This window comes from Pan paniscus, chromosome 3 (genome assembly GCF_029289425.2).
Source record: "Pan paniscus chromosome 3, NHGRI_mPanPan1-v2.0_pri, whole genome shotgun sequence".
In the NCBI taxonomy this organism is placed as follows: domain Eukaryota; kingdom Metazoa; phylum Chordata; class Mammalia; order Primates; family Hominidae; genus Pan; species Pan paniscus.
Window position 1 is genome coordinate 166138940 of NC_073252.2, and position 23817 is coordinate 166162756.

At 38.5% G+C, this 23817-nt stretch overlaps 1 protein-coding gene across 4 annotated transcripts in view; it reads right to left on the reverse strand.

Annotated features, from left to right (window-relative positions):
• DDX60L (DExD/H-box 60 like) overlaps positions 1 to 23817 on the reverse strand; it is a 259291-nt gene that overhangs the window by 18020 nt on the left and 217454 nt on the right. For 2 of the 4 annotated variants that reach the window (XM_055111991.2, XM_063603978.1), the window contains 8 exons: positions 21213 to 21381; positions 19716 to 19872; positions 16798 to 16898; positions 9871 to 10071; positions 4968 to 5072; positions 4605 to 4746; positions 3596 to 3717; positions 631 to 778 (listed from right to left, as the gene is read on the reverse strand). In XM_055111991.2, the coding sequence (XP_054967966.1) occupies positions 631 to 778; positions 3596 to 3717; positions 4605 to 4746; positions 4968 to 5072; positions 9871 to 10071; positions 16798 to 16898; positions 19716 to 19872; positions 21213 to 21381 (1145 nt within the window). Of the gene's footprint in view, positions 1 to 630; positions 779 to 3595; positions 3718 to 4604; positions 4747 to 4967; positions 5073 to 9870; positions 10072 to 15361; positions 15792 to 16797; positions 16899 to 19715; positions 19873 to 20591; positions 21382 to 23817 lie in introns of those variants that run through there. The other 2 variants (XM_063603979.1, XM_063603980.1) reach the window with 2 other exon arrangements.

Here is a 23817-nt window from a genome sequence, read left to right on the forward strand (position 1 = left end):
GGGTAGAATAGACTTACGCGATGTTGACTATGTGCTATGCACTGTTTTAAGAACCTTATAAACATTAGTATACCTAATCCTCTAAAATTCTGTAAGCTAGGTAATATTTTTAGTCATTTCATTTTACAGATTAAAAAAATGAGACACAGAAAGATTAAGTAACTGGCATGAGACCTCATGGTTAATAAGTAGCAGAGCCAGGATTTAGACCTTGGCATTCTGCTGCCAGTGTTCACATTTGTAACCACTATGCAACTGCCCCTCAGGGGAAAAAAATGCCAGAAATTATGCCATTTTCTTTTTCATCTGTCACTTTTTCTGATCCAGTTTTCCAACCTGAACAGATAGGCAACCTTCCATCAAAATGGTTCATGAATGACTTTTATTTTTTTTCCTCCATTGCCCAATTAATATTTGGTAATTATAAAGTTTTTTTTAATTGGAAAACAGAGCCATTACCACACCCTACAATGGGCTAAATTGTTTTCTGGGGATAAAACACTTGGGTTAGTACAGCTGCCCTGTAATAAGCTCCTTTACCAGCTTTGAAGCATCCAATATCCAGAGGCTTTCTTAACCAAGATTGTTTACTCTTTAAATTGTTCCAGAATGGAACTAAAATCTGCTTACTGATTCTTGACAAAGGGAGTTGATACTCTTTTTTCATGTTCACCGACTTGGAAGCAATCAGCAGGAAGGAGGCAAAATCCTTCATTACTGCCAGGTTATACTCATATAAAGCAGCTTTAAAATCCTCCGGGAGTTCGGCAAGGATCACCTATGGGCGAAATACATTTCAGAAAGATCTCTTTACTTTTATTTAAAAAATTAAACTGCTTGGTGATAAGATTGCAGCATAGTTCTGTAGATTGATGCTCATTCATCAAAACCCTTGATTACTTTATTCACCTGTGAGATTAAGGTAAAATTTCCTTTTGATTTCAACCAACATTTATAAATGTAAGTATCTTTCCTTAAAAAAGTTATTTTGACTCCACTTAGCCAAAACCACCAATTTAATAGAAACATGTCCTACACTGATCTTAAACTTAGGTGTATTTCAGAGACTTGAGGGACATATTTAGAGAGCAAGTAACAAGTTAGTGTAGCAGTAGTAGCGTCAATTCTTTATTGAGTTCAGATTATGTGCCAACACTGTGCTGTGCTGCCCCAAGCACTAGTTATATGTTAGCTCAGTTAATCCTGAGAACAACCCTATGCAGTAAACATTTTCATCTACATTTTGTACATGAGGGAGCTAACCCTCACAGAGGTAAACTTGTTCCAAACCTGACAGGTAGTAGATAGAGAAGTAGCTGGTATTGCAAGCTAACTCAGCTTCCAAATTTCATGTTTAAAAACAAATTCTTTCAGAATTAGGACTAGAAGTTTCTTTAGTGTGAGTTAGAAATAGCTATGACATTAGAAATGTTCTTGGTTTTCTTCTGTTACAATTATGGGTTTTATTATTTATTTGATATTTTCCTTAATTTATTCATACCCTGTACTTTTCCAATAATTGAGGTATTTTATAAGGGTAAAGATAATACAATATGATCATATAAATCAAAATTTGGTAAAAAGGAAAGAAAAACAAGAAAGAGACTAAAATGGGACACAAATTATATTCTAAGATTCCTAGGAGCAAGTGTGAATGACACATTTCAGAATGTCTATGAGATAAACAGCTATTTATTCTCAGCACTAATATCAGATAAGAATTTTCCAGGGGGATTCTTACAAAAGGCAACTGTGTGGACATAATAAAGAATGCCCCTACCAACTCCTTACAGTGGATAGTATGACAATTTCCACAAGCCTACTTCGGACTCAGCTCTATCTGTGGATGGACCAAGACAAAAGAATAAATTGACAGGTGCAGCTCTACACTCTGGTCAAAGTGATATGGTCTCTTTACTGCTATGCCTTCCATGTCCTGCCATTGTGCCACTGCTGGACACCGTTCTAGGGCAGCATGTGCTGCTTACCATGTACACCTTGTGTTGTTTGCCACCTTCTCGAATGTGTATGCTATACAGCCCCATCAGGAGAGCAAGCTCTTGGAAGGTAGCAACTATGTTTCCCAATCATGATTTTTGCTACAGTTTACACATATTTATTGCTCAATAAATCTTTGCTAATTGACTAATATAGAGCAGTTATCCCAAATGATGGTACATAATATAAGAGGTACATGAGATGATTTAGTGTGACACACAGAACATTGAGTAATTATACATCAGTTTTAAAAAATAAAAAGTGGGCTGGGCATGGTGGCTCATGCCTGTAATCCCACCACTTTGGGAAGCCAAGGCGGGTGCATCACTTGAGGTCAGGAGTTTAAAACCAACCTAGCCAACCTGATGAAACCTCAACTGTACTAAAAATACAAAAAAATTAGCCAAGCGTGGTGGCGAAGCCTGCAATCCCAGCTACTTGGGAGGCTGAGGCAGGAGAATGGCTTGAACCTGGGAGGTGGAAGTTGCAGTGAGCTGAGATTGCGCCACTGCACTCTAGCCTGGGTGAGTGAGCAAGACTCCGTCTCAAATAAATAAATAAATATATAAATAAATAAATAAATAAAAATATCTTCTTTCCAGTCCTCTTCTATTCTTTCTGTTAACCCTAGAAAGTCCAGAGGCAATAGACCACCATTGTTTCTCTAAAAGTTTATAATCTCTTTTTGTAGCAAAGAGAGAGCAGCTTCAGCTGAGAACCATGTTAACTGCATCTATTCTTATGGCTTCCTTAGTTTTGAAATCAAAGATCCTGGCTTTCTATTTACAGTAGTAGTAAATATGAAGTTTCCTTTTTAAATACTTTAAAATGTGTATGCATTTAAGAAAATGATTAACAGTTCCAGTGGTTTGCAATGTGGATATATGTCAGTAACTAAAATTGGGTGCTCAAGTCTGGAGGTATATCCAGAGGCATTGTGAGGTCAGAAAGCCTAGATTAATGCTAATTCCCTTTTTGTTCTCTATTCACTAGGGTTACTGGATAGAAACAAGCTTCTTCTACATTCCCAGGTTCTAATGCACATTTTCTTGGGTTCTGTTTGCTTGTTATTATTTTGTTGTTGTGTCTTTAAAAAAATAAGAAATTGGAAACAAACAGTGTTACAAAAAAACTTAGAAAATAATTTTTCTTTCAGTCTCTCAACCCTTAAGTTAGGGGATTCTTTCTTAGGTGACCACCTCAATATTGTCTGAAGAGGACATTAGAGCTCATAATGTAATTCCTTCCCTGCACTCCCATCCCTAGCTGTAAACAATCCCAAGGGAACTATAGGTTCAGCAGTAGGGCTGTCATTCTATTTAAATGACTATTTGTGTATGTAATCTCTGTTGCTACTGAATTACATAATTTGCTCCAATAAAGTGAAAAAACTTTAGGGATAAGAATTGTTTGTTAGATTAGCAGGGGAAGATGTTTGAACTAAAAATTAAATAGAACTCTAATTATGAAAAGACAACACTATTAAAACAAATGGAGTAGCTGATATTAATTTAACCCTATAGGTACTGAATGCTTTCCAGTAGCATACATTTAATAACTATCATTATTATATCATTGTAAGTATAACAAACTTCACCTTTGACTGAGAAAAACTTAAATTAGCATTTTGGAATTTTGCTGGAATATATTTTCTTCCAAACAAATTTGCCAATACTAACACGAGCTTTTCCATCACATCTTGGGAAAATTGTTGTGAGCCTATTGAAATAAAGAGCATTATTATAAATAAGAATAATGTTGATTCCATGTATTTTCTGCCTAAATTTGTTTTTATAGTACATTTCCTTTTGTTGAAGGCAAAATTTTCTAGTAAATATATACCTCAGAAATTGACCATATTTGACATACTATGTGCACATTTATTTTTTTGGGTAAGACAGGAGATTTTATATTCTGTGCCTTGTTTTTCCATCCTTGCTATACCCGCCCTAGTTCCCACCCCAGAATGTTTACTAACTGGTTTCCTGACTTGCACTCTCCTTTCTTCAGGCCATCTTGAGAGTGATCAGCCTTTCCAAAGCATGAATATAAACATATCCCTCCTTTACTCAAAAATCTTTGAGGGTATCTCAATGGCTAATTGAAAAATCCAGGTTCCTTGGCCTGCTCTTTAGGGTGTTTCAAATCCTGTCAAAACAAAGCTTCCAAACTTACCTACCAACACTTCTAAACACTAGCTCTAGGTTCTGGTGACCTTGACCTACTCTCCACTCCCCATAACACATGAGCACCATACTATGGGCATTAAAAGGTGGCTAGGTTTAATTAACTGGGCTCTGAAGCATACTAAAATCATATGACCATCAGAAACTTATTCTCTTTCTATGCTTCTCCGTTTTCTCTTCTGCAAATATTCTTTATCAGTTAAGTAATATATAAGTAGCCCTCAAATACTCTTTATTAGAATAAATATCAGTTGACTTTCAGTGTCTAATTTTTTGGCATCTGTAAATCTGAACATATACTTAGTATTTATTTGCTTTAATAAATGAGAAGGAGGAAGAAGAGAAAAACTTATCTGCGGTTTTGGCTATTCAATAAATATGTTGCCATTTTTCGACTACAGGTATAAAACCCAAGCTTACCTTTCCAGGCTGGCTTACAGAGATTATGGAAAAGGCCTCTCTTGAGAAAATTTACAAAAACAAGATTTGAAGGTTCATGACCATGCAAATATGATGCAAGTCCTGCAAATTTCTTTGGATTACCCTTTTTATTTAAATAGTCCTAAAAATGAGAAACAAAAAGTTGATTTAACTTGCCATGTACTCAAATACCATAAAATACCAGTGTGAGTGATTGACAAATATTACCTGACTTCATTTATTAATAAATGATAAGTAACATTATCATTGAATGCAGCTTATAGAAACTTCAGTTGGTTTAGCATAGAAAGAAATTTACACGGTACTAGTTACAGAGAACAAAAAGCCAAAGCACGATGATACCTCTTTGATCAGGAGCTGCAAGGAAAACAAAAAGTAAAGTTTCAAAGTCTCCACGGCTCTTCGTCTCTTAAAAGACAGCAATGAATGCTTTAGCACTGACAACACCTATAAAAGAAGAGTACTTTAATTTATCTAGTTTTAAACAGTATTTGTAAATACTGATATGTAATAAATAGCACACATACATACTATATAGATAATGTTATCAGATCTTATGTGAAAGTAAATGTCATTTGATTTCATATTATCTCTTTGATTGTGTCTTCACATGGTACATGCTTCCTTGAATTAAATACATCATATAAAGCAGAACTGTTATACATAACCCAGATTGGAAAATAAGCTGCTAAATCCCTGAAACAGTGGTGACCAATAGTGGCCTGAAAAAATAAAGTAGGAAAGCCAATCTGGCTTACAAGATTAGTTCTCTTAGGCCATTCTAAAGGTAAATAGAGTAATTATATTGTTCTGAATCTTGAGTTATCCCATTAAACCTAATGGAATTAGGTAGATTGCAGTCAACAGAATGGAAATATTTGGATCTGTGTCATCACCCAAATTTCATGTCAAATTGTAATCCCCAGTGTTGGAGGTGGGGCCTGATTGGAGGTGATTGGATCATGGAGGTGAATTTCCCCTTTGGTGCTGTTCTCATGATAGTGAGTTATCATGAGATCTGGTTGTTTAAAAGTGTGTAGCACCTCCCCTCTACCTCTCTTCCTCCTGCTCCAGCCATGCATGTAACACATGGCCTACTTCTGCTTCAGTTTCTGACATGATTGAAAGTTTCCTGAGGCCTACCCAGAAGCAGAAGCTACTTATGCTTCCTGTACAGCCTGCAGAACCATGAGCCAATAAAATGTCTTTTCTTTATAAATTACCCAGTCTCAAGTGTCTCTGTATAGCAGCGTGAGAATGAACTAATACAGAAAGTTGATACTGAGGAGTGGGGCACTGCTATAAAGATATCTGAAAATGTGGAAGCGATTTTGGAACTGCATAGTGGACAGAGGTTGGAATTTTGTGGAGGGCTCAGAAGAAGACAGGAAGATGAGGGAAAGTTTGGAACATCCTAAAGACTTGTTAAACTGTTGTGATCAAAATGCTAATAGTAATATGGACAATGAAGTCCAGGCTAATGAGGTCTCAGATGGAGATGAAGAACTTATTGGGAACTGGAGCAAAGGTCAATTTTGTTAAGTGTTAGCAAAGAGGTTAGCTGCATTGTGCTCCTGCTCTAGGGAACTGTAGAACTTTGAACTTGAAAGAGATGATTTAGGGTATGTGGCAGAAATAAATTTCTAAGTAGCAAAGTGTTCAAGATGTAGCCTGGCTGCTTCTATCAACCTATGCGCATATGTGTTAGCAAAGAAATCACCTGAAACTAGAACTTGTATTTGAAAGGGAAGCAGAGTATAAATCTGAAAAATATGCAGCCTAGCCATGTGGCAGAAAAGAAAAGCCTATTTTCTGGGCAGGAATTCAAGCAGCCTGCATATATTTGTATAACTAAAAGGAAGGCAAATGCTGATAGTCAAGACAATTGGAAAAGTCCTCACAGACATTTCAGAGACCTTTGCAGCATTCCCTCCCATCACAGGCTGGAGTGCAGTAGGTCATAGCTCACTGCAACCTCAAACTCCTGGACTCAAGTGATCCTCTTGCCTCAGCCTCCCAAATAGCTGGGACTACAGGTACATGCCACCATACCCAGCCAGTGAAACTTTTTCTAATAAAGAAACCAAAGCAATTAAAATAGAAATCAAATTAAAAATCTAATTTAATAAATATACTTCTTCAAAAACAACTTGAATGTGATAAATTGAAAAGGTTCTGAATATGATAAACACTATCAATTTAAAAAAAAAAACTATAACTAGAAACTTCTCCTATAAAAGTAACATATAAGAATAAAGAAAAGGATCCATATACATGGGAAGAAAAAGTCAAGTGACCTGCAAGAAAACAGCAATCAGTAGGGCCACAGATTATATCTCCACAACAGTAGATGCCAAAGAAAATGAAGCATCGACAATTCTGAAGACTAATGGCTCAAATCCAAAAAATTTATGCCAGGTTAAATTGTCCTTACTACAAAAGAAAAAATCTCCTCAAATATGCAGGAGCCCAGAAAATATGCCACCTTCACAAACGTTATTATATGAAAAACAACAACAAAAACCTTAAAAGTGTACTACTCTCTCTTCCTGGGAGAGTAATCAAAACCAAGAATGGGGCCACTTTTACATAGAACTGGGTGTCGCTGTTCTCTGTGACTATCAAAAGGCACACACCTGACTCATTACAGGGTTCTGGGAAGACTCTTTGTCTTGGCAAGTGGAATCTGACGTAACTGGCCATGATAACGAATATATAAGAATATGGAAAACTTGGTAACCTTACAATGATATTTTATTAAATTTAAATTTTAATGTGAATTATATATTACTCAACATGGGGTTACAGCCCCCAAAATTGTTCTGATTGAAAACCTCAGGCAAATTTACCAAATTCTGACATCTAGTTCAACATAACTGCATCCATTCTTTAAAAAGCAAACACTTACCCACATTTAGGTAGAAAAGACTGGAAGAAATATACCAAAATAATAAAGCAGTTTCCTTTGAGTAGTGGAACTATCGCTTCTTGGCCTTTTGGCTAAGATCAAGTGAGTAGTGGAACTAGGTATGGGTGATTTTTCCTTCTTTCAGCTTTTCTATGGTTCCAAATAAACTTTTATAAACAGGTTATTTTATATTTAAAATATAATTTTTATTTTTAATACAGCAATACTGTTTTCCTCATTTTTATCTGGAATTAAGAGTGATACATTTGAGAATACATTCAATCTTTCATTTCACTTATAATTCTTCTAATAATTCTTTAATGTAAAAATTTCCTATTGATCTACTTAATTAAGTGGCAAATGCTGACAACATAACAGAATTTAAGGTAGAAGCAAATCTATTTTTCCACAAAAAATATATAGACAGTCAAAAACAAGTTATATTATCAGTTTTCACTCATACTTGACTTCCTTTATAAAGGAAAAAGTAAAAATCAACATATAAAAAGAATGAAAAAGTTAGCAAGTGCTTTTCCCATTCTTCTCTTTAATGAACACTAAAGCAAAACAAAAAAAAACCTAAAACTAAAATCATAAGACCTGAGACTACAAACAATAATAGCTAGCATTTATGTGTTTACTACTCATCGAATATGATGCTAAGAAGTCCTTGACTTGCATTAACTAGTTCATTTAATTTAACTATAATTTATAGTGGTTGTTATTGCCATTTTGTAGCTGACAGTTCTGAGGTTTAGGAAAATGTAATTGCCTTATTAAAGTTAAATAGTCAGTAAATAATTGAACCAGGGACCTATTCCAGACCTTTATGAGTCTATAGCCAATATTCAACCATTATACTATATTGCTTTTCACACATTAAAATAACCCTGGTAATTCTTAATGCCTTATGGTCTTTGGTGGTAAAACAAAATTATTTTTTTCTGTCCTGAAGAAACATATACTAATCAAGAAAATGCAAATCATTAAAAGAGTGATGAAACTGAAGAGCTATTGCTACTGTTGACGTGAAAAATACTGAGGCAAAATTAATATAGAGAGTTCATTTGGGCCAAGGTTGAAGACAGCTGTCTGGGACAGACACACTTCCAAGTTGTCCCAAAGAGTATTCTGCTCAGCCTTTGCTACAAGTAGATTTTTAAAGGCAAAAGGGGACAAGAAGTGGACTGATACAAAGTTTTTTGACAGGAGTTCTCACAGTTTTACAGAAATAACATTGATTTGTGATTGGCTATACATTGTTGAACTACAAGGAATGAGGTATGGTGTCCAATGTATGGTGTTTTATGGCTACTACATGTCAGTTAGCCTAGAGTCCACATAGGAAGTGGCTTCAAGAGGTAATTATTTAGCTTACGAGGGGAGTGAGACATGACTGCTGTCACACCCTGTCACACCCCAATGCCTCTCTGGGCCTGATAATTAAAGGGCACTCACATTCCTCAGATAAAAAGTTTCTTGGCCAAGTGCACTGGTTCACACCTGTAATCTCAACATTTTGGGAGGCCAAGGCAGGTGTGATGGTTAACACCGAGTGTCAACTTGATTGGATTGAAGCATTCAAAGTATTGATCTTAGGTGTGTCTTTGAGCGTGTTGCCAAAGGAGATTAACATTTGACTCAGTGGGCTGGGAAAGGCAGACCCACCCTTAATGTGGGTGGGCACCATCTAATCAGCTGCCAGCATGGCCAGAATATAAAGCAGGCAGAAAAAATGAAAAGGCTAGACTGACTTAGTCTCCCAAACTACATCTTTCTCCTGTGCTGGATACTTCCTGCCCTTGAGCATCAGACTCCAAGTTCTTTCATTTTGGGACTCAGACTGGCTTCCTTGCTCCTCAGCTTGCAGATGGCCTATTATGGGTCCTTGTGATCATGTGAGTTAATACTTAATAAACTCTTCTTTATACATATATCTATCCTATTAGTTCTGTCACTCTAGAGAACCCTAATACAGTGGGTGGATTGCTTGAGCCCAGGAGTTTGAGACCAGCCTGGGCAACAGTGAGCCCTCACCTCTACACAAAAAAATAAAATAAAAATTAGCTGGGCATGGTGGTGTACACCTGTAGTGCCAGCTACTTGGGATGCTGAGATGGGAAGATCACTTGAGCCCAGGTGATTAAGGCTGCAGTAAACCATGATTGTACCACTGCACTCCAGCCTAGATGACACAGCGAGACCCTGTCTCCAAAACAATCAAACAAAAAGAAAGTTTATTTTCTTTCTCAAGACAGACTTCTAAAAGAGCAGCAGACCTGACTAGAGCCAGGCCAGTGATGAAGACTGAACCTCAGGCAGTGTCCAGCACGGTACCTTTGCCTTGGCATCCTCTGGGTCATCTCCCTTGGAAGCCAGCAGCATGAGTCGCAGGACCAGGGTTATGCTGAGAGGGAACTGTCCTCTCAGCTCAGGAACACTGGATACAAGGAGTCTTTTTATTTTGGGCAATGGGATATCAAAGAAATACACATTTCCAAGCAGGTCTTGACCTCTTCTTCCAGCACGACCAGACATCTGGAAGCAGCAAAGAATCACAATGTAAAACCTCCACAGATAATTATCCTATGAAGTCCAAAGATTTATGACTTTACACTTGTTATCCGGGATTGTGTTAAATTGTGTATTTAGTCCTGAAACTAATCTATGTTAACATGGCACTTAAAAAATACAGTGTGGCTGGGCAAAAGAGATAAGGAGGCATTGTGATATATATTTGGTCTTTGGCCCCAGTTGCTGGCATATGACTCATTAAATCCTTGGACTCTCCAATATCTGTATGTGAATGAGTTGGCTGATAGCTGGCAGTCTCTAGGCAGCTTCAGGACGGGGACTGGTCACCAGAAAGACCAAGGCATGATTAGAGGATTGGGACTTTCAGCCCCTCCTCGCAATTTCTGGGGAAGGGAGAAGGGCTCAAGGTTAAGTTTATCACCAGTGGCTAATGGTTTAATTCTTCAGGCCTGTGTAGTGAAGTTTCCATAAAAACCTAAAGGGACTGTCTCAAAGAGCTTCCAGACAGCTGAATACACGGAGTTTCCTGGAGGGTGGTGTGCCCTCAGAGGGCATGGAAGCTCCGTGCCCCTTGACCCATACCTTGCCCTCACAGCTCTTCTGTATCCTTTATAATATCCTTCATAATAAACTGATAAATATAAGTGTTTCTGAGTTCCATGAGCCACTCTAGAAAATTAACTAAACCCAAAGAGGGGGTCATGGGAACCCCAACTTGAAGCCAGTTGGTCATAAGTTCCAGAGGGCTGCACTTGTGACTGGTGTCTGAAGAGGAGGCAGTCTTGGGGACTGAGCCCTCAATGTGTGGAATCCGATGCTATCTTCAGGTAGGTAATGTGGAATTGAATTGAGCTGCAGAATTGACTGTTCACTCGGTGGTGAGCAGAAATCCCCACACATTTGGTCACAGAAGTCTTCTGTGTTGATTGTAGTGATTATTATAGAGTGACAGAATAGAAAAAGCAGTTTGCGTTTTGCTCATATTCAGAGGCAGAGTCATTAACAGGTATTCCCTATCATGCAGACAACTGTACTAGGGATGGTAAGATGATACGTAAAAGAAACTTACAAATGGAAACTGCTTTCAAGGAGCTTAGAGTCCATATACCCCCACTCTTTCTCACCACACACACACACAAAGAGAACGAGAGAGAGAGGGAGTGATAGAGGGATAGAGGGAGGGAGGGAGAGGGAAAGGGAGAAGGGGAGAGAGAGAGGGAGGAATAGAACTAGAGAGTGTCTTGAATAGGGAAAGTTCTCAGCCTTGTTTTCAATCAGATCCATCGTTTGCAAATGAAGGATTCAAACTTCTTCAGTTCTGCTTGGTTGAAATAGTTGAGCTCTGACTGGGTGGTTTCAAGCTCCAAACTAGAAGAGTCTGCCGGATGTTTCTTTCAAACAGCTGGAAGCGGGGAATTCCAACCACACTTGGCACCACCAACAGCAACTGTTCCCTATTTAAGCCATTTTCTCTCACTCTTCTAACAACTAGAGTTAAAAGTAATGAAATTTAAAAAGTGTGCCTAAGCTCCTTGAGATACAAATCAAGTAAATTTATTGAAAGAGACAACATTTTGAAAGGCTTCGTGGAAGAGGTATGTCAAGGACCAACTATTTGCAGAAGAAGTAACAGTCATTTATTCAATGCTTAATATGTGCTGGGCCCTTTATATAAATTAGTTTTAGGCGGTCTTCATAATAATCCAGTGAGGTACAGAGTATTGTCAGCCCCATTTAAAGATAAAGAAGGACTTCTAATGTGACGTTGAAAAAAAAAAAAAAGAACAAAGATAAGAAAAGTGAGCGCAGAGAACCTAAGTAACTTAGCCACAATCCAACAACTGAGAAGTAGCAGATTCAACTAATCCCTGATGTTTTTTTAATCAAAGTCACGTCCCCAAGGGCCATGTGAGCCTGCCTCTGGGAATCCTAAAAATGAGATTCCTGAAGGTTACGTGGTAGACAACCCATGCAAAACAATGACAGCAGAGAAGAAAAAAGCAAGAAGACAGAGATTAGAAAGATGGTTAGAAACAGTAAGAAGATTAGATTGATTAGGATAAATGTTCATGAGCATAAGAATATACATATTTTAGATAGAGAGCAAAAGGGATTTTATTGATAAAGGGCTTGAATATTGCCAACACTTCTATATTTGATCCTAGAGTAGAATTAGCCATCAAATATTCCCTTGCCAGAAAATGACATGAAGAAAAACGATGCTATCCATCATCTACAGCACAGAATAGAATATGGGCAAATCATAACCAGGAGGACTGTTAAAGTATGCCCCTGGCCAACAGACAGAATGGACTCCTGTGGCTGAGGTGCTCAAAGGTAAAACAGAACTAGGCAGTCACGGCAGGGTGAGGGAGTGGTCATGCATGCTGTGTTCTCAGAAAGATGTAAAGGTGTCAAAGGTTGCTTCCTACGATCAAGCCAAACCAGCTGCTGTTGGTGGTGCCAAGATAAACTGTGGTTGGAAATCTCCACTCCTAGTTGTTTGAAAGAAACATCTGATGGAAACTTCTGGTTCGGAGCTTGGAAACCACTCAGTCAGAGCTCAACTATTTCAACCAATCAGAAAGGAAGAAGTTTGAATCCTTCATTTGCAAACAAAGGATCTGATTGAAAACAAGGCTGAGAACTTTCCCTATTTAGGCCAGACCCTCCCTTTGTTCTTTGAAGAGCCCACTTTCACTTACAGCAAAGGCTGAGTTTCTCCAATCTGCAGATTGTTTTTTATAGAAAATAAAACTCTGTTTTGCCTCTGCAGATCTCATATCCTTTTGTTAACATTCTTATAATAGCCCTGGCTAAAGAATGAAGGAAGAAGGATGCTGGCTACAGAAATTGTGATACAGAAATCTGAGGACACCACTGCAGAAGAGTAATTGGATGATCTGTGTAATAGATTAAGCATCAAAAGAAAAGGAGAGAAAAGCATTAAAGATGACTCCGGAGTGAAAAAGTGGGCACGGCAAATGAAGAAGGAAATGTTTATTAAGGACCTTTAATGTGTCTCTTTCCTATTTCACTTAATCCTCACATGGGCTGTGGGGTAGTGATTATCACAGCCATTCTGGAGATAGTGAAGGAAGATCCAGCAGTTCAGATATCTCACCTGAAGTCTCACATCTGTTTGGCAATAATCACCTCATGTCCACAGATTTTCCATTATCATGGTTTCCATTATACCACAACTGAAAATGACAGCCTGGCATAGATGGATGCACATTGTACAGAAGAAATCATCAGTTCCACAAATACCTTCAGCATCTCTTGTCATCCCCATGCTAATTGCTATTTGAGATACAAATTCCTTAATGGAATTTACAAGAGCACATAACAAGAACAATGAAAGAACAAGCGCAATCACATTTCCCCAAAGCTGGAGTAATCAAAGAAGACTTCAAAGAAAACACATAAGGACAGTTCAATCAGACCCTTGTGAAGGGCTAGGATTTCAATCAGGGGAAAGAAGGAAAAGTCTCTAAGAGGAAGGAGGAGAGCAAATGTCCTGATGAACAAGGCATAGCAGAAATGAGAGGTCAATTACTAAAACAATTTGTGCCAGAAGGTTCTCACTAGGAAAGAACAAGAAATAAATATATATATTTAAAAAAAATCACATGGTGATCAGGATGCAAAGGGCCCTACTAATAACAGCTGGCATTCATTGAGCACTTACTATGTGCTGTGCACAGTTCTGAGTGGTGTACATTTTTCAGTTAGTCCTCATAATAACTTTCTAAAATATAATTATTGTCACCATCGTACAGATTGAGAAACTGACACCTGAGAAATTAACTAACTTGTCCGTAGTTGCACGGCTAGTGAAGAATAAGGCAAAGAGTTAAGCCTAGGGAATCTAGGACCAGATTCCCCCATATTAATCATTATACATACTCCTTCAGAAGCACTGTGAAGATCTAGCGCATAGGTACCTGAGGCAAGACTTGAGCCAGGCCACCAGTGTGGTGGTGAGCAGTCCCAGCAGGGGAGGGGCAGGGCAATAGGCTGGTTTGAATGTAGGCAGAATCAAGGTAATGCTGATATGGTGGTGAAGAGGCCCAGGAAAGGATACCAAGAGACTGAGATAGCAATAAGGGCATTCTGATAACTAGAGCAATCCCAGGAGTATGCCAATAAGGAGACTTTTGGAGGCCCTGGGAGGCAGTGAATGTGTTTTTGCTTATGGGAAAGAAGTGACTCATTGGGACCCAGGCAGCAGACTGTGGTAGGCAGCTTTCTCAGTGGCTGCTCCCAATGATTCTAATAATCACAGCTTCCTGCTATTCACAGCCTTGTGTAATCTGCTCTCCTTGATTGTTGAAGAAAAGCCAGGAAGGTGAAGCTAACAAGTATTCTCTTTATTTTACAGGCAATAAAGTCCTACGAAGATTGAGTGACATGAGGAAAACACCTAGGAGCAGGTCATGACATGTATTTGACTCATAATAAATGCCATTTGAGGGAATATATAAATGAGTATATTTTGAAAGATAGAAAATAGAAAGACCAAAAGGAGAAAATGGCATGTTAGCAGAAAATCCATATCATTTTTTTCAATTAATACAGGAAAGCATATTATTTGCTTTCAAGAGCTAATATAAAATACATAGTTCAGGGGTCTGTATTACCTGCTGTGCTAGGAAAAATCACACTCCTATGAGACTAGATTCCTCTATCAAAGAAAGCACTAGAAGGAAGGAAGGTGCATAGCTTCATGCCACATATTCAAATAGATCTAGAGAAAGAACAAGATTCTGATACAGCTGGACAAAGTCACTGAAGTCAGTTCCTGGGAAACCAGCTTTGGAGACTGAATTTTCTATTTATATTTCTAAGTAATAACTTAGTTGTTGAGTGAGAAACATAAATCCACAGGTAGATTTTCTTTTTTAAAACTTCTAAGTATAAAACATAGTAAATGCTTACTTCTAGTTGGAAGATGTGTCAAAATACTGACATGAAGTCAAAATAATGACAGCTAAACTAAGGCTGTAGCTATAAGATCATGACAAAACTGAGATGCATGAAATACTTTTGGTACAAAAGTGCAAGCAGTAGAACTAACATTTTCTGGTTCTCATTGTATGACAATCCTTCTAGACAAATTGTAAATAACATAGAAATAATATGGAAATACAATTCTGTTTTAAGTGCATTTCTCTAGACAGAGACAACCTGACATTTGGGATGATGAGGCGGTTGTTGAGGGGTGTAAGTGCAAGGGGCAATTCCCAGAAAGGTCTGCCACCTGACCCTCGAGAAACAAATAAAATCCATTCACAGAGAAAGTATATTTTATTCTGTCCTAGGAGATAATGCTAAGTCATCAGGGCAGGATAACAAAGTAGTTCCACTCTCATTGTGGTCCATAGTAAATAAATGATGTTGGATTTCTTCCAAACTAGTGATTTTGGCAAGGAAGAGAAAAAAGGAGACCATAATTCTGAAGGAAACAAAAGTCCCTTAAGAGAAACTTTGCTCTCTACACGAAAAAGAGAAAGACTGAAAAATTCCAGCTCAGGGACTTCCTGTTTTGCATAACAGAACATGGTAAAAGGTGACATGGTCTATAGCTATACTTGAGAAAAGGAAAATATGGCTTTTAAAGTTGAAACAGCAACATCCTAAAAGGTCATGAAATGGAGATAAACTCCTTTTCTCTGTAAAATCACAGTCTTCATATTCCAGTCTAGGAGAGTTCACATGATCTAAATTTGAATAAGAAAAGAGGAAAATTTCAAGAATAAGCAAAATGATAAAATTTATATTTTATAATTTATCTTTTATATTTCGAGACTAGGCAAAGATTATTGTCAGTTTTTTTTTAGCAGTGTATACAGAGGAGGTGATTTTTCTTCCCTTTGACTTACAATATATATCACATATAGGATGTCATATAAGGAAATGAGAAGACTCTCAGGTATAACATCTTTGTCTTTGTGTCTAAATCTCTGTTATATAGCCCTTCTCTTTTATTTTTATTTTTCTCACTCTCAACCTTGTTTTTGTTTCATTTATCTCTCTTTCCTCCCTCGCCTTATAATACAGACATATTTTTATCCTTGATTTTTAAAAAGTTATGTGGAGACCTCCGAGTAACATTTCTCACTCCAGAAATTCCACTAAAATGATAACGAAAACCTTTTTTAAAAAAAGCATACTCCCAAGAAGGTGAATGGTATTAAAGGCTTGGAATTTGGAAAACAGGTGGTCAATGACTCCTAAATACTCAATACTAAACTTCAAGTAAGGAAGTCAAAACCTACCTAATTTAAATGACAGGATTCCCCAAAGACCCAGGAATTGATAATACCAAGTGCCACACACAGAGAAAGGCAAATTAAAGGAAACAGCTAACGCAAGGAATTTCAGACCATTTTACATACTCCCAGAAAAATAAAATAAAGGAGCACTATAAAGCATCAAGAATCAGAACAGCTGTACATTTCTCAAGAAATATAAAAACTAACTAAAAACTGAAATACATTAAGATTATTAAGCCAATAAACCCTAACTGTGAAAAAGTAGTAACAACAGATAGATCACACAAAAAGAAGCAACAAGATATGAGGCCACTCAACTCAAAAATGCTATGCCACATGGAAAGTAAAAGGAAGAACACAAACCGTAGCCTGTTACCAGATGTGAGTGCCACATGGTTCATTATTTCACACTCAGCTTTCAGCAATGGGAGTTAAAGAGTCAGAGAGTTACCTGTCTGTAATTTAAAGCATCCAGATAGACTGAGTCTTGGGCAAAAACAACAGATTTGCATGGCATGTGGATCCCTAAGGCAAGTGTTTCAGTAGCTGTCACTACCTAGGAAAAAAAAAAAAAAAACCAGTCAATACACAATATAGCATATCTATAAGGACACAAGATCTATTTTCCACTCCAGTCACTGAACAACTCTTAGAGCTTTAACAAACCACATGTCATTAAAACTAACATACTAGCCCTACTGTTCTTGCAACTGCCTGACTATTCAAAGAACACTGCTACTTCAGCATCCTAACTGTTGCCATTTGCTCACCCTAAAATCATTTTCCCCAAATCTCCATTTGCAGGCTTTTTCTGATCTCTATATAAATGTCCAAAAAGACTTCCTGCACCATCGTTTCTAAAATAACCATGTTTACTTGTCCCCCCAAGACCTTAAGTATCATGAGGACATGGGCATTGATCTCTCTTGGCCACTGCTGTATCCCCAACACCTGGAAGAGTACTGGACACACAGCAGATGCACAATAAATATGTGTCCAATAACTGCATGAATGAATGAACAACAAGCATACAAATTTTCCTTAAGATAGGGTAATAATGTTTTGCCTTACGTACTCTGGACAACCACCTTCTCTTATTCTCATGTTTGTTTATGGAGGTTTTATCCAAACAGCTAACTGATCTAATTAATTGAAGGATAATAAAGTTACATTTTCCTTCTTATTTACTCTCTTAATATCAGTTATGTGCCCAATCACCTATGTAATGCTAGGTGCATATAGCTGCTCTCTCTTCCTGTCAAATACACTAATATTAACCTGTGCCATAATTATTTCAATTATTTAATGATAAAGAGTGAGCAAAAAGACTTTCTAATTGATATTTATAAACCCATCCAAATTCAACCCATTATTGGTTCATCTGTAAAAGTTCATCAATAAAAATGAAAGGCTCAAATCACTAAACTTTAGAATTTAGCCATAATGAGTAACATTTAGAAAAAAAAAAAGTGTTCTGGCCAAGTGTAGTGGCTCACGCCTGTAACTTCAGCACTTTGGGAGGCCAAGGCAGGCCGATCACCTGAGGTGAGGAGTTCGAGACCAGCCTGACCAACACGGAGAAACCCTGCCTCTATTAAAAATACAAAATTAGCCAGGCATGGTGGCACATGCCTATAATCCCAACTACTCAGGAGGCAGAGGCAGAATTGCTTGAACCCTGGAGACGGACGTTGCAGCGAGCCGAGATTACACCATTGCACTCCAGCCTGGGCAACAAGAGTGAAACTCCATCTCAAAAAAAAAAAAAAAAATTGTTCTGTGTAGCAAGCTCCCGCAGTCTCAGAATAACACTTTTATAATAATATGGCTATTCATTCATTTATATATTCATTCATTTACTCACTCATTAACTTTTATTGAGCCACTACTATGTGACAAGATCTACAACACTGACTGTGATGAACAAAATTGGAGTGATCTTTGCCCGTAATTAATAACCTTTATGAAAACTTTTCTGGTTATTTGTCCTTTAAAATGACAAATAAATGATACAGATATGAAAACTGAGCAGAGTTGTTCACAATATTTTATTTTTATAAACAGCAAGAAACAACTTTTATTTATGATATCTAATACTCCTCACTCTTCTTAAGATTACAAAAATGGCTGGGCATGGTGGCTCACGCCTGTAATACCAGCATTTCGGGAGGCTGAGGTGGGCTGATTACCTGAGGTCAGGAGTTTGAGACCAGCCTGGCCAACATGGTGAAACCCTGCCTCTACTAAAAATACAAAAATTAGCTGGGTGTGGTGGTGCATGCCTGTAATCCCAGCTACTGAAGAGAATGAGGCAGGAGAATGGCTTGAACCCAGGAGGCGGAGGTTGCAGTGAGCTGAGATTGTGCCACTGCACTCCAGCCTGGGTGACAGAGCAAGACGCCGTCTCACAAAAAAAGATTACAAAATAAATACTCTGAATAGTGTAACGACTACCCTTCTACACAACTCTTCACACACTGTCCCCACCTAGAAGTAGAATATTGCAAGCTTCTGAAACATACTAACAAAAAGTTAACATAAAGCATTTAACTATGAGCCATCTAAGATGTCCTTACCCTCTTCCAAGTTCATTTGGAGGTATCACATCTATCAGCTCTGTCTAAAACATGTTAGTCTAGTGCAAGTTTTTTCCAATTCTTAAAAAAGAAATGTCTTTCTCTTAGCTGAGGTATGACATTAGAAAATAGTCTGACTAAAAGTATAGTCATTTATACTAAATGTATAAATATCCTTATGAGCTGTCTAGGACAAAATTGTAAGAACTATGTCCTAGATACTAAGTGTTAAAGAGTAAAGGGTTATGACCAGGCACAGTGGCTCACGCCTGTAATCCCAGCACTTTGGGAGCCCCAGGTGGGTGGATCATGAGGTCAGGAGTTCGAGAACAGGCTGGCCAGCATGGTGAAACCCTGTCTGTAATAAAATACAAAAAAAATTAACTGGGCATGATGGTGCGCGCTTGTAATTCCAGCTACACGGGACGGCTAAAGTAGGAAAATTGATTGACGCTGGGAGGTGGAGGTTGCAGTAAGCCAAGATCGCGCCAATGCACTCCAGCCTGGAAAACAGAGCGAGACTCCATCTAATAAAAATTTAAAAAAAAAAAGAGTAAAGTGTTATGCCTAGATTACCACAGCTATACTACTCCATTATAAATATTATTTTTCAATGTAGAAATAATTTTTAAACTCCTCTAATAAATGGGATAGATGGAGCAGTCCAGTCCAGCGAGTTGTAATAAAAAGACACTGGTTAGATGAGAAAACCAACTGGTATAATTTTTTACCTTTTAGTGGTATTCAGCATCATATATGCACAACTTTATTTTTTAAATGCAAAGAAATTTACCTACCCTAATAAGCCCTTTTACAAAGAGTATCTCAACAAACTCTTTTTCTTTAAAATACATGCTGCTGTGATGATATCCAATCCCCCTTTGTGCTAAAGCCTTCAGTTCTTTGCCGTGTCTTGTTAATCGCACTCGCGGTAATACCCTATCCAAAGTCTAAAACAAGAAAGAAGTGTAAAACAATTGATGATGTATTTTATTTAATTTCAAGCTCAATCAGAATCAAAGGACATTTTCACAAGCAAATCACTTACATCTTGCACACAGTGAGGCTTCCCTTTGACCCTGAACCTACATGTTTTATGACTACAGAAACAATCTGCCCATTTTTGTGAACAGACTCTCTCAGAGAAGAGGCATTCATAAACCAAAGGGGAAGATGCTATTGAAGCAGCAGATCAAATGCCCAGGACGGATGAGTAAACAATCTTCTGCTGCCTGAGAGAGACAGACTACTTCTCTACTGGAACCTTAGGAGTCCTTTTCAAGCAAAGAGAGAGCGACTTCTCGAAGAAGGCAGAGCGAGATCTCTACTCTAGATGATCAGACAATTCTTACTTCTCACTGAACCACTCACAAGTCATATCCAACCCCTTAAAAATGTCCATACTCTCATAGCCACACTTCTAAGAATTTATCCTCAGAAGGAAATCCAGCAGTTGGCAAAGATGTCAAAGGTAAAAATGTATTAAGAGAACAAGAAAAAATAATAAAAATAGCCTATGCAGCCTAGAGTAAGACAACTGGTTACATAAATTATAATCATCCACATAAATATATACTATGAAGCTATTAAAATAATAATGTAGCTCTATTGTTGTTGGCAAGAAATAAATAAGTAAGGGAGGAAAGGAGATTACAGACCAATTTGTATATAATATGGCCTTATTTTATTAACGAATAAATACATGAAATGTCTATGTGACTGTGGACATGCTTGTGACTACAGGCAATAGAATAAAAGATCTGATAGAACAGTGAGTCTCTCTGAGCTGTGACATTATTTTTATTTTCTATTTTCAAGTACTTCTGCAATGGACATAAATTACTTGCATAATAAAAAATGTTTAAATGCCATACCATCCTTGGATATTTCGATATCTGTTTAATGAAATGTTTTGAATGTTATATAGGTCTCTGAAATTGAAACTTTCAGTTGATATTATTTAAAATATATTGGGTCATAAAACCCAAACGTGACCAGAATTAAAATATATCATATTGAATTGAATTCTAGAATCAGGCTATAAACTAATCCAGGATAATAGAGTGAAATAAAATAAGAGGCTGACATTCACACTGAGCAAGGAAGAATCACTTATAGAACTTTAGCACATTAAATTGGGATAATCATTGCAAAACAAACAAAATCATACACAGAGATAATCATATTTCAAAGGTATTACACAAGTCATTTCAGTGTTCAAAGATATTAAACGATCCTATGATAAAATGTCACAACTGTAAAGTATTATATCAATAATTCTCTGACGTACTAAGCCTTTATTCCTGGTAATTTCAGTGTGTAGGGCTTTGACATCAGCATACGTGCAGTCCTCAGAAATTTCCAGAATCTTCAGATTCTCCAGGAAATTAATATATTCAGCTCTGCACATGTGTTTTCTTTCCAGTTTTTCAGCCTTCTTTGGGTTTTTTTTAGTGCTACTATTTAAAAAAAAAAAAAAAACTTTTAAGTAATGAAAACTCATATTCAGTTACTGCAAGAAGCCTAAGGCCCCACAGATTTCCCTTGGTCATCCGACGTTGACAGTAGCTCCATCAATCCTGACTTGGTCTCCCCTTCCTCACGTGCACTTCCACCATTTCATCTAGAAGTCAGGTCCCCTCATCAGCAAAATCCTCTATATTTTCTTCATTTTCTCTGCATAATTTCTCCTCCTTCACACTGTAACAGATATCCAGTTCTTCTCAGGAAAATTTCTGCTACTGAATCTCTTTTGAGCAGTGGCCAGAGCACAGTGGAAAAGCAAAGGGGGCAGGGTGTGTGGCACAGTCTAGAATTAGTTGGCACATCCCCTGATCCCAGTAACTCTGGTCTTATGAAGAGGGTTCCAGAAAGAAAAGGGTACTTTAAATATCCATGCTGACAGCAGAGACCCTTCCTGACTAGGCCTAAGAGAAAAATTGATTATACCATTAAATACTCTTTATTTTCATGGCCCATATCACTCATTACACATCCAACTTGAAATGTAGTTCCTAGTCCTGAAAAAAGACTGACTGAAGAGAATCAGTCACCAAGAAGACCTGGAGCTCCGACATCTCTCTCCTAGGTATTTTTCCCTTCCCCTACGTCCAAAAAATATACACAACAAGCAGAAAGAAGATCAAAGCAGTGGTGGAAACAATAGAGAACTTGCCCTAGTCTTTAGGCAATGTCTGAATTAGAAGGGCTACGGAAGTTGTTTCAATATTGTTACAGACTGAATGTTTGTGTCCCCCTCAAAACAAATTCATATGTTGAAATCCTAAACTCCATTTGTGATATCAGAAGGTGGGGTCTTTGGGAGGTGATTAAGTCACGAAGACAGAGTTTTCATGAATGGGATTGGCGACCTTATAAAAGAGGCTCCAGAGACATCCCTCGCCCCTTCCACCAAGTAAGGACACAGAGAAGACAGCTCTCTATGAACCAGGAAGCAGCTCTGTCAACACCCTGATCTTGGACTTCCTAACCTCCAGAACTGTGAGAAATAAATTTCTGTTTAGAAGCCACTTAGTCTATGGTAACTTGTTATGGACTAAGACAAATGTTGAGGGAAGGTTTAATTAGTCTTTCAAAAGTATTTATGAAGCACTATTACTATGTGCCAGGCAATATGCTATTACTGAGGGACTCAAAGAAGAATATGCACAGTTCTGGTAAGGGAACTCCCAATCTAAAGAAAATAAAGATATGGAAACAACTGCAATGCAGTGTTATAATTAATCCAAATGCTTTAATGATTCAAAGTGGAATGAGAACAAAAGACAAAGGGTAATAGATCTATCTGAGGCAATCATTATAAACTTCAGAGAGAAGACAGATTTTAAACAAAAGATGTGGGGGAAATGAGCAGATTTATGAGCCAACAGAAAGGAAGGCCCTCCAGGTAGATGCAGTTTGTACTACATAGATTCAGATGGTGGAGAGCAATTCATGTGAGTGCCTACCCATTAACAACTCTACCAAGCCATTCAGAAGGAAGAACTTTGTATGTACGACAATCTAACTAAATGTGCACATTAGAACTGATGGCAGCAGTGGCTAATCTGGAGTGGCCGCTGCCAGGACACCGTCTGCAGTGGGAGAGGCAAGGCCAGGGCTGCGTGCTCCATGGAGCCAGCAGGAGCTGGGAACAGGTGGAAGTCCTGCCCACTTCTGAGTTGACAGGGTGGGAGATGCATTCCCCAGGCACAGCTGTAGCCACCCAAGCTGCAGCTGCAGCTGCAGACCCAGGCATCCCTGTGCTCTTGGGGGCTGGGAGCAGGCAGGAACCCTGCCCTTATGGGAATAGCTGCAGCCACCCAAGCCATGGCTGCAGACCCGGGCCTCCCCGTGCACTTGGGTGCCAGGAGTGGACAGGAGCCCCACCCTCCCAGATATAGCTGCAGCCACCCAAGCTGCAACTGTGGACCCAGGCATCTCCACACTCTCGGGGGCCCAGGAAGGCCCCCTTCCCTCTGCAGGTTTGGAAGCACCTGCTCCCACTACCTGGCCTCTCTCTGCTCCCAGTCCCTACTCCACAGGCTCAGAAGTGTCTGCTCCTGCTGCCTGGCCTCTCCCTGCTCCTGGCACCCACTCCAAACTCAGAGAAAAGTTGAGGCCAAGCCCAGGTGCTGTCACAACCTAGCCAGGTGTGTGCATGCTCAGGACAGCGCTGACATGCCAGCCCCCTGTTGACTCGGCCATTTCCAGACATTGAGTGCCAGTGAGCATGGGAGGGAGGCCAAAGTGGGGGCTAAGAGCAGCTCGGCACTGGCCTGCAGGTGGCCCTTTGGCACAAACAGCCTGGGTGCCATGAACAGCAGCAGGAGGCAGACAGGCTAGGAGCAGAAAGGAGTGGGTCCCTGGTGAAGTCCCACCTTCAAGCTGAGAAA